This window comes from Watersipora subatra, chromosome 7 (genome assembly GCF_963576615.1).
Source record: "Watersipora subatra chromosome 7, tzWatSuba1.1, whole genome shotgun sequence".
Classification (NCBI taxonomy): domain Eukaryota; kingdom Metazoa; phylum Bryozoa; class Gymnolaemata; order Cheilostomatida; family Watersiporidae; genus Watersipora; species Watersipora subatra.
In genome coordinates this window covers 24,192,509-24,204,033 of record NC_088714.1, presented here as the reverse complement: position 1 = coordinate 24,204,033, position 11,525 = coordinate 24,192,509, and the positions used below count along the sequence as shown (strand labels likewise).

The following is an 11,525-nucleotide window of genomic DNA, read 5'->3' as shown; positions in this document are numbered from 1 at the left end:
CTGTTAAGAATTCGAACAAGTCCCGCAACTCTGACTGGCAATACATCGCAAATAGTAAAAGCTCAACTGTACGTGATTTACTTTTGAAAATATGTCTATGGTTAAACTGAGATCTAACTAATCCTCGGTTTGTTTGGCTTCATAAAATCAAATTTCTCACAAGGTCATTCATGCTTATAGAGTTGTCTAAAAACAGGACAGAGATTCCTAGTCTATTATTGGCTACGCCTACCAATCTTCTAACCTTTGCTACATCCATGCGAACGATTCTAAATCTTCTCGACTTTCAACGATTAGTAATCGGCAACATTATTACATTAGTATTAAGAGAAGCAATATATAAATTGCAATAAATAATCAGGAAACAGTTCAGCAACAAGAACACGACTGAAATACTACCGAAACCAAAACTCTACCATGTTCTAAACTCAAAACTTCAAAAAATCTTTGTGCATAGTTAAGTAGAAGTTTGCTCTGGCTAGCCACTCGCAAATGTGATACGATACAATTTATTTCACCTTGAATAAAGTATAGCATTTCTGCACCAATGTAATTGTTTCTAACATTTTTTAACGTCGAGATTTTGTTACAAAGGTGCAATATTGTTAATATATGGTTGTTATCACAATCTTTAATAATATCCTAACTTCATATTAATATTTCTGTTTAATTAGCACTATCAACAAGCAGAATATATGCAATGTCAGAACCACTACCATTTCATGTATGTACACTTATATAGCATAAAATGGATTCATGTGTACCTTCAATTTAGATTTCTGAGAGGAAAAATAACATTCTGTTCAAATCAGGTTTGTGAAAAATCTGATGTGCCATTGATACAGTATTAGATATAATTAAACATGTTTTAAATGTGACCACAAAAACTCATTTAGTTTGTTAAAATTTAGAAATACAAGATAAAAAATGTACTAACTATTATTGAGCTGGTTAATTTTGAAATACTTGTATTTGAATTACAGGATTTTTTCTATTAAATTGGTAGCCAAACAATTTAAGCGTTAAACAAAGCTGACACGAACCCTGTTTTTATTTACTATTGAAACAACTGTAATTGCTGTCTCTCATGTTCTTTGCGCTGACAGCTATTAAGGTGTCAACACTCAATGAATTTTGTTTCTCTGTAAATACCATTTTAGTAAGATTATTAACAACTTCACTCAAAAGCTACATTATCACATTATTTTTAAAAATTGAAAATTATTTTGTATGAACCGTGAGTTTTGATCTTCAGGCTGTGGAACTATGAAATGACTTGATGGCAATAAAAAAAGTTTTATATTGTGTTATAATAATTTTTAGTAGGTGTAGTGTATATTATTCTCATCCAGTATATCCGCTTGACTGTAGGACTTGACTATAGAATGGAAATAAAACTTATAAATCGTCGATTATTATTGATTTTGAAATTTGTTGTGTGATTTATTGATTTTGAAACTTGATACATGAACAAGTATTCTGCCATACAAATATTAAATGAGTTACTTAGTAGGTTTGGATGTCAACCGATTACTGTAATACTCAATCATGCTTTCTGAGTTGACTGCGGCTGTTTGTGGACAAACTCATTTGGCTAATAGTCTCCTATGGCTGCAGGTTACCTAAATACAATTGAAAACACCAGATAGTTGGTAGTTGTTGGCTATTATATTAGACTAATTCTCTTGCAAGTCTCATGAGATGAATTTTCACTAAAATTGTTTTTCATAAATTTTGAGGTTATAAAAATTTGTTCGGTAAAGGGGCATATATCAAAAACATTCCCTTTACATTATATAAAATCATTATGTGTGTCTGAATAACAATTTCAAACAGCCAATTCTAGATAATCAAATTTATATTTAGGAATCCTATCAATTTCTCAGTGAGTTCGTGCTACTCTAATTCAAGGCACCGACGTATTTGCTGCCAAAAAGTTAACAAAACATTGAAGCAAAGAATAATATAATAATAATAAACACAAAGCATGAATAATAATGAACCAACATTTTTATTTTTAAGAATAACTTTAGCGTTTAAGTGCACCTGATGAGATTCTATCAGTTTTCTCAACTCCCATTTCTGGAATTTGTTTGTGCCTAGTAATTAGAAAGCTACTATGAACTTAAAATCAAATATTTGCTGATGTAGTAATGCCTCAGCTGGTTAGTGTGCCACCCTAGCACTAAGGCTTGGTTGTCCTGCCACCCTAGCTCTAAGGCTTGGTTAGTGTGCTACCCTAGCACTAAGACTCTGTTAGCCTGCCACCCTAGCACTAAGGCTCGGTTAGTTTGCCACCCTAGCACTAAGGCTCGGTTAGCCTGCCACCCTAGCACTAAGACTCTGTTAGCCTGCCATCCTAGCACTAAGGCTAATCTAGTGCTCATTTAAGCTTAGCTGATCTTACTAAGAGCAAAACTTTCATCCGTAAAATGCTATAGAGTAACAAATAGATGTCTATGCAACTTGTTAACATCACGGCTGCTTTGTATATGCTGAGGCGGTGTTTGTCATCACCCTTTTATGTATAAGCTGATCATGTGATTGCAACACATTTATGCAGGTAGAATCATGGCGATGCCCTTAAAGAAGTCATGGTTGTGCACTGTTTTGCTGATGCACCAAATGGCATGTTTTGCTCTTGATATCGGTATCGACACATCTCAATACATACACCAAGCGCGCGATGAGTTTCTTAGTATCGATCTTGATTGCTCTCTAATTGCTCACAAATGGGAAACGTTCCACCCTCTTAACCCTGCCGTAGTGAATATGGCTAAGAGTCTGTCACCAGCTATCCTCCGGCTTGGCGGCACATCTTGCGACTGGGTAATATTCAATGAGACTCGACGTATTAACAATCTTTTAACACCAACCAATCCAGACTTAGATTACAATGAGACATCGATATTGAAAATAACTGACTGGGATAACCTGATGAACTTAACACACCAAGCAAACTTGAGTCTCCTATTTGATGCAAATGTCATGCTCAGAAATAAGTCTTCAGCTAGGTGGGATCCTACAAATTTTCATCATTTCCTCGTATACAATGACAAGAAAGGGTACTCAAACATGATGTTTGAACTCGGTAATGAACCAAACAACTATCCAGCCCACTTCAATCGCACCATCACAGGAGCTCAGCTAGCCCAAGACTATGCGACACTCAATAGGGTTGTGAGACGCTTCCCCAGATACAAACACACTCTCATTGTTGGTGCTGATGTAGGAAATCCTTATCTTCATCACGGTTAGTTCCGGTTCTGGAAAGGTTAGGCGTGTTGCTTAGTAAGTTTCTTTTTAATGACTCAGTAATTATTTTATTCACCATGCAGCATGAACATAAAATCACCCATTTGCGATTATGCTGGTGTTTAGGCTTGTTAACATTCCACCCTAGCTCCTAGAGCTAGATGGTGTTATGTTTAGTTTAGTTCGTCATATGAAAAGAAACACTTTCACTTTTGAATCGACTGATTTCTAAGGTTTGTCTGTTACAGGTCTGCAGTTAGACCCAGCTACGTACATATATGATTTCTTCAAGGCTGGTCATAACTTAATAAACGCACTCACTTGGCATCAGTATTACTTTGCCGGAGCAACTGCAAAAGTCGATGACTTCCTCAATGCCACTATTATGGACACCTTCCCACAACAGGTTGCTGCTTATGATGAATTCACTTTCTGCTACTTAAAACTCGTACGCCATTCAATTTTGGCTGAGTCCAATAGTCTTGAGGCTGTAGTAGTTTTTTTAGGTTTGTGGCAGCCCTCTTTGAAATATTGTTCTACTGAACATGAAAATAGATTCTATAAAATCTAAGCTCATGCCTAATCAGGAGTTTATATAGCGAATTAATAAACTTCAGATGATTGTATTGATGCAACAACAGGAGTATATGTTTGACCTATCGAAATCAACGTTTCTATAGTTATAGCTGCTGATTGGTCGGTTTTCTTTTTTCAACTGCTAAAATCTTCTGCCGTCAATATTTTGGGTTAAATTCTGATTATAATCAAACCATCTGTTTTTTGTGTGTAGTTGAGGTTTGAGAGATGCAAAATCAAATTATTCGAATATTTCTAACGTGGGTAACGATAACAATTAAGGTGGTATCCAAATTTTTTTATTTCGTAGGCTTGTGTGATAATGCCAGCCAAATTCTTGCGTTGTACTACACAAGCTGGCTTTTGATAAAAGGACCAGAGGAGGTACTAAACCTTAGGTGAGCTTGTCAATGCTTCAACCCATCTTTTATACCTACTTTAGGTTCAAATTGTAAAGAGAATTATAAAGAGGGTGTTGGGAAAAGGTAAAAGCTTTCCCGTTTGGATGGGAGAAACATCGTCTGCTTACAACAGCGGAGCTCCCAAACTCTCCGACAGATATGTGGCTGGCTTTCTCTGGATGGACAAGCTGGGAGTGGCTGCTAAGTCAGGGTAGATGACACAAGCCTTTTTTATTGCTACTTACATGAAAATGTGTTGTCTGTTTACAGTTTGTGTGAGGGTGTAAACATGATAACAGTGTCTGCTAGCATTTTTGTATGGCGTGAGCGCTTTCGGCATGGCGAGACACACTCGATTAAGCTCATTTGTTATGAGTCACCACCGAGCCGGATTGACATATTTCCATCAGTACCCAATCACACAGTCATCAATCTACATGTACGTCAACATGCCTCATGAGGAAATAAGTAGCGGTTTTTTCAGCTCATATTTTTGGCTATGCTTCAAGAAAAGCAAAAAAATACAAGATAAAAAGTTAAAGTAGATGTTGCAAATTGGTATAACAAATAAAATAATTTGCTAAATTTTGTTATATTTTGGTATAGTGGCTTACCATTGTCTCACTCGAGTGTTCACACAAACTCTGTGTAGCTATTACATTTTTACAGATGTATTTCTGTCGTCCGAATTGGTTGAATCGTACAAAACTCGTGACTCTCTCCATTTTAATAAACCTTTCAGTAGAAGTTTTTGTAGTTACAGAACGCTTGACTAGAGCTTTTCATGAATTAGCAAATCAGCTAGATAGATGCATAGCGAGCTATACAACAATGTTTGTTTACAGAAAATAAGACGAGTTGGAATGAGTGAGACTTTATCACGCTTGCTGCGACGATATTGTTTTAGAAATGCTAAAAACCTTGCTAGTGTGTTTACACCTATTACATCCACTGCTTCTGTCTCATAGATTTGTTCCTTCAGTCTCATTAGATGAGTGGAAAGGAGTGAAAGTACAAAAATCAGTCCTTAGTTTGTGTCAAAGATGAACTTAGATAAAATTTTAGTAGATTTTATCAGAAAACATTGATATTTTTTTAATCATTTGTGATTGTTTTTGATGCTTGAGATGATCTGGCTGCCAGGATGTTTCAACTTTCAAGACTAAAATTAACACAACTTCATCGCGATTAAAATGCTCAGAAGCAAAGTACGTGCCAAATGACATCACTAGATGCTATCATTGTGATTGTTGATAATGCTGGGCTGTAGTCAAACCAAGTGGCACCTTCCATTTCAGCACGCTTTATGGCAATAAAAGGAAACAAATACTAAGCCGAAAGTTTATTTCCCTTAGCCCTTATTCTGATTTGCCAAGGCTGTTTGCGATTTGTAAAAAATGGGTACTCCGATAATAATGGGAAAAAAACTTTAAATCATGAATTTTTTTGCTCTAGGCGAGAGGACAACGCACTATTTGAAATTTTTTAGTTTTATGAATAGATATAATGCCCTCAAAACACCTGCAGCCATTAGTTCAGTTAAGATGCCTCAGCAGTTCACTCAACTTAGTCTTTTTTGCAGCAATACAATATCCCTAGCTGTAATATTCTCTCTTTTGCTTGAACAGGTATGACGTAGTCATTCGACAGACTTTTTATGGTGGATACTATTCTCTCCTAAATAAGAATCTGAAGCCCCATCCTGACTTTTGGCTGTCCCTTTTATTCAAACGTCTGGTTGGAACTCGATCTCTAGCCCTCACTATCAACTCTACAATAACCTCTGTTAGGGCTTATGCCTCCTGTAGCAAGTAAGTTTGTTTAGACTTTTATGAATAGATTTTTCATCAAAAATAACTTAGGAAAGCATTAAATGCATATTGGCCAAGAAAAATCAGCAATGACACGTAGAGATGCCCCGATTCTAAATTCACCAGCCGATTCAGATACCGATCCGATATACCGATCCTAATTGAAAAATAATCCGATTCAGATACTGATTCAGATCTTTTGTGTTGCATAGATAATTTTGTTCATTTTATTATGCAAATACAAACATAATGCAAAGAAAACATGAATATTATTGTATTTGTTTATTTGCATTTATGGAAAAAATATATATACATATTCACATACTGACATACCGTGCATGTAGTGACAAAACAGTCCATGTTTCTTGTAATTTGTAAATAAAGGTAATTACTGTTAGTGGTACAGTTCTATCTGTGATAACGAAGTCCCTCTTCTATTGTTGGATGAACTGCTGTGCCTGTACAAGTTTAGAGCTAATTAATGTTTCTTTTAATTACCGTTAGTGATTCAATTATCTCAGTAAGACGTCTCTTTCTTCCATCATTATCAATGTAGCCAAGCGTACTGAAGGGGGATTCACTCACCACATATGTTGGAGGACAGGCTACATACCGATACGCCACTGGGGTTACCGTTTTTTGTTTAATACAAACGATCTTTGTATCGTCAGGATCAAGAGAGTGATAGATAACTTTATGCGTCGACTGTTTAAATTACTTTCGTAATGCTAGTAAATAGAAATATTACACTGCGTTCTTGTCTCCCATTTTTGTTATCTTGTTCGTGATTGCCTGCAATAAATCCTATCGCTGTAATTGGGAAATACCACACTTTTTGTTTACGTTATGGCTAAAAAGTTTCCTTCGCTGTGTTGATCAGGCTATAGACATGAAATAAATTGTGTGGCAGGCCTGAAATTCATTAAGTAAAAGTAAGAAGCTTACAGCTGATGATTTTTTAATAGTATAGCAGGCTAAAATACAGTTTTCTGCTAAATGGTTGATCTGTAAAAAGTATCGGAAGGTTCAGATTTTTTAAGAAAAGATCGGCCGATACCGATTCAGATACTTGGCACCCATATCGGCACCGATACCGATTCCGATACCAAAATCGGGGCAACTCTAATGACATGGTGTCATTGCTGATTTTTCAAATTCTCTGGTTGTCTGGTTAACTAGAGAACAACCATGGAGTGAAGTCATTCAGAAGTAGAGGTTAAGATCCAATGGGTATGTCAGTATGATGGAGGATGAAACGCTTGTCAATATTGTCATCACAGAATGCTATAGACCACTCAACATGACCAGATGAGGGCCGAAGTTCACGTGTAGGAAGAATCTGCAGTCAGACTTAGCTAAGTCAAGTATTAGCTTAGGCGAATTAAGTAAGGCGAATTAGGCGTTTTAGTAATTTCTCTGGGCAAAACTTGAGGACCAGAGGTAGTGAGACTACGGAACCATCGCAGATGATGATTGTTAGGCTTATTGGAATAGGAACCTCCAGACAGCTGATCAAGGTGTAGAGAATTGTACAAATAATACCTCATACCGTAATAGCGAATCACCACAATATACAAGTTGGAAAGTTCTACTAGCGGAAAACTACTGTGACTTAAGTAAGAACTTTGATGTATGACTGTATTAAGATACGAACAGGAGTGTTTCGTATTATAACTATATGCACTTGACTAACCATGACTTTGTGGTAACATAGACAGAAATGTTGCGAGTCAAACAGCATCTAGCTTAAATCAAGTTCTAAGCCTAAACCAATCCTAATCATTTAGCAATGTAGCACAGACTTGCAGATATCATTAATTTATCATTTGGTAATGTACATCTTTACTGCAGGTTTTCTTCTTTACCAAGTCATTGTTTCCATTATATTTAGCACATCTACCTGCCACGCTGAATTGCAATATTCTCTAAAAATAATCATCGTAAACCTCTTTATTGAGTGTTTGTAAGTGAACCCACCATTTGAGGGTTTTTTTTCACAAAGTAATTAAATGTAGCAAGGTAAAATATTTGAAGGCTGTCTGTCTACCTGTAGGCATTCCTAGACATTTCAAAACAACTCCCTATGGCAAAAACAGATTTTTACTCTTCAGGAATTTTAATGCCTACCTAAACAAGCATATTAATTCTTTTGATGAATCACTATATTATATATTACTGTGGCTATAACTTTACATCAGGAGCACTATGCATTCTGCTAATTGTTCATTCCACACCTGAAGGAAAGGTTCTAGTAATTTTAACTACATGCATTTGCGCTTCCTAGCCTTCATTGCTATAACTGTTATTCAAAGGCAGTTGGGATTCTCACCAACATGTTTTCAACCTATATTTTCATAAAGATCTGTTTTAAAGTTTTCTTCTCCTGACAGTTTGATGAAAGATATTTTCTAAGTATGCTGAGTCATGATACTGTAATGCACAGCTGTGGAGTTAGTGCTGTGTACAGCACAGTAATACTCGCCAATTTTAGGAGCTATATTCATGTACCAATGCACATTTGTATTAATTGCATTTGTAAATACATTTGTGGCCATCTAAACAATCTTCACTACATAAATGCACGACTTTTTACAGGGTGGGTTCTGGAGCAACAAAGGGTGATGTTACAATCTATGCTATGAACCTCGACCGTAATTCCTCTGTTGTACTCACTCCACAGCTTCCCTTCACTTCTATACACGCATATAACATGGAGCCATCTGATAGTACCCTTTCTTCACGATATGTCTCTATAAATGGAAAGACCGCAAGGCTTGTTGGCAACACTGTACCATCCATTCCTCCCAAAGTCGCCAGCAGCATTTCCCTTAAGCCTCTGACATTTGGGTTGTTTGTCTTAGTGGGCGCTAATGCAACAGCATGTATGTAGCTTGTCCAAATTCTGCATGATTGTGCTACCTAAAAGCTGCTCTTGGCAATCTGATTATTTCCTGTCTAAAAGTCTTACCTTTGATCCAAACACATTTAGTAATGTTATAACCTATGTGGGAGAAATAAATTTAAAATGGTGGTGGAAAAAATGAACGAAACCGTTCTAAGGAAATCATCTACGATCTTAGTTATACATGAATACGCAGAACAGCTATGTAGAGCTTGAGAAACAAATAATCAACAATTAAAACAAAATCAATAATGACTGATAGTGGAGATGTCTTCCATCCTACTTATTTGACTAAAGCTAGAAAAAAAAAAATATGTTCCAAGATATTACATGTATTAACAGGCATCCCAAACATTGCCATAACATCTGTCTGAAATATTTCGGACGCTTCACTAATAACTAACAAAGTTCAATATCTGTGTCACATATAGTTCCTGGGCTGCGCTGACAGGGAGTTTGATAGTAATGCGGTTTCCAGTGGTGTGAGAGCTCCATGCCTCGGCAATGGTAGCAATGGCATGGATTGTGAAACTTGAGTAGGCGGAGTTAGACGGCGCTGAAAAGGAAGAGGTAGCAGTGGGTGGGACGCTGGAGGCGCATCAAGAATGGGTCTGCGAGAATTCGGTGACTCGGCCATATGCTGACACGGAGCTCCGAGAAGGAAGTTAGGTCGGTCCCTCATATGCATCGAAAATAATTGGGACGCATTGGAATTACCAGAAGCTGGTTCGTGCTGACGTAATGTAAACGATGGTGCTGGGTTAGATGATGAAATTAAAGGTTGTCTCTGAGGTGATGAAAGAAGAGGGTTACTTAAAAGTGGTGTGGACATGAACGTGGGAAGGTTTGCCTTATATGATGACGGACAGTTTGTTGAAAGACTGTAAGTGGATATCAGGGGCTGGGTCTGACGTGGTACAGCATGAGGCGCTAGAGTGGCTGATGATGAAGCCAATGGGTGCTGTCGTGTATAGGTAGACGGTATCAAGGTACTTGTTCGAGCTGCCCGGAATGAGTTTGTGGAGAATGATCGTTTTTGTGGAGGCTTTACAGAATAATTTGAGGGCCGAGGTGGAACTGTAGATATCAATGGCCGGGTATTTGTTGAAGTCCGCAATGGTTGTGACAATTGATTGCTCTTGGATTGAGATGAAGAGTTCGATGGCACTGAACATGTTATTACTTGTGTTGGTAAGCTTTTGCTGCTAGCACTTTTGTCATCTCGAAAATCTACTAACACAACAGAGTCGGTTGGAGTTGCTTGGAGAGGCTCTTGGGCTGTTACAACAGATTCTTTTATCTTGGTCGTCGTATCAAAAGAGGCATTATTATCATCCCCATCATCTAAAGGCCTTGGTTGTTCTTTCGACTCATTAACTGTCGTAACCTTTGTCATAACCATTTCACGTTTTGAATCTATCTTAGCATCATCTTGTTGCTCTGCGTCACCAGTATTCCCATGACAAGCAGCTACCGAAATAGAATCTGTCCATGTAAACACCCCCTTGCCAAACTTGGATTGCAAGGAGATACTGCGCTCACTGCATATACTCTTATATGTGTACTCATCAACTTCAACCATTTCCCTTTGTTCCCCGCTGTTATTACCAGGGCATTGCCTGAGCTGGCGGTGTTTCATTAGCACTTGTCGCGACCTAGAAAGCCGTCCACAGTCACACAGGAACCTTGTATAATGCTTTCGCACGTGAGCCCGAAATATTCGCTGCAGCCGAAAGTTTTGCTGACAGTGCTTGCAGACAAAAGGAGCCTGGCCATTTAAACGACAGTCTGACTCTATGAGCGCTTCTGTTTCTGCACTCACTCTGGATGTAGTAGCTCCAGGACGAGACAAGGACATGCTATGAGGTTGAATGCGTTCGGCTGCAAAAAAAATAGAGTTGTAGACAGTGAAGCTGTGGTCGGAGAGTTGAGGCAGCACTTGAGCAATAATAGAAAACACCGCTAAGTCAGTTAAAGAATCTACCAGATCACCTACAAGTGACATGCCTGTGATTTCTCTCAGAGACCTTTCACATAATAGAGTATCTCTATGATTGTCCAAAAATATTCTAAAATAACAAACTTGGTGTATTCAATGTAGGTTCCACAGCTTTCTCATATTTGTATACAAACAGCAGCATCAAGCTTTTAACGACTAAAAAAATTAATGCATTATCAGTAGCATACAACAATAGCAATGGAATGTCATTTTGTGTCATGTCGAACTAATGCTAGGTTTATCAACACTTTAATTGTCAACACTAAACTGTCTCGAGTTCTTGCATTGGCTAGTGCACAGCATTTTGATTAGTAATTCATCTGTCTGTTTTGCCAAAATAACGGTCATCTTATATCACAGACAAGAGCATGAATTGCGAGTGTTTTTGTCTCTAAAACTGTTTTTTTACTAACATCAAAATCATTAATGAAAAACGAAATATAATGATTATATTGTTAAAATGACAGCAATTTTAAAATCCTGTCAGTTAAATTTTGGAATAAAAACGTCAGCCAACACCTCCACATCAGTTCGATTAGTTTTTTTTTTTCAACTAAAAACATTCGTTCACCTTTGGGTTG

General features: G+C 37.4%; 2 protein-coding genes across 2 annotated transcripts in view; one reads left to right on the top strand and one right to left on the bottom strand.

Moving 5' to 3' along the window:
• Window positions 1–364: 364 nt before the first annotated feature.
• LOC137399347 (hyaluronoglucuronidase-like) lies at window positions 365–8,940 on the top strand. Its single transcript, XM_068085425.1, has 6 exons — window positions 365–461; window positions 2,568–3,253; window positions 3,504–3,661; window positions 4,274–4,443; window positions 5,861–6,043; window positions 8,639–8,940. Exons 2-6 carry the CDS (start codon window positions 2,572–2,574, stop codon window positions 8,931–8,933), a joined length of 1,488 nt encoding a protein of 495 aa, XP_067941526.1. The 5' UTR covers window positions 365–461; window positions 2,568–2,571; the 3' UTR covers window positions 8,934–8,940.
• Window positions 8,941–9,363: 423 nt separating this feature from the next.
• The window catches only part of LOC137399346 (serine-rich adhesin for platelets-like), a 28,390-nt gene continuing 26,228 nt past the window's right edge, over window positions 9,364–11,525 (bottom strand). The window contains exon 4 of the mRNA XM_068085424.1: window positions 9,364–10,826. Within this exon, the coding sequence (XP_067941525.1) occupies window positions 9,367–10,826 (1,460 nt within the window). The 3' untranslated portion in view covers window positions 9,364–9,366. The remainder of the gene's footprint in view (window positions 10,827–11,525) is intronic.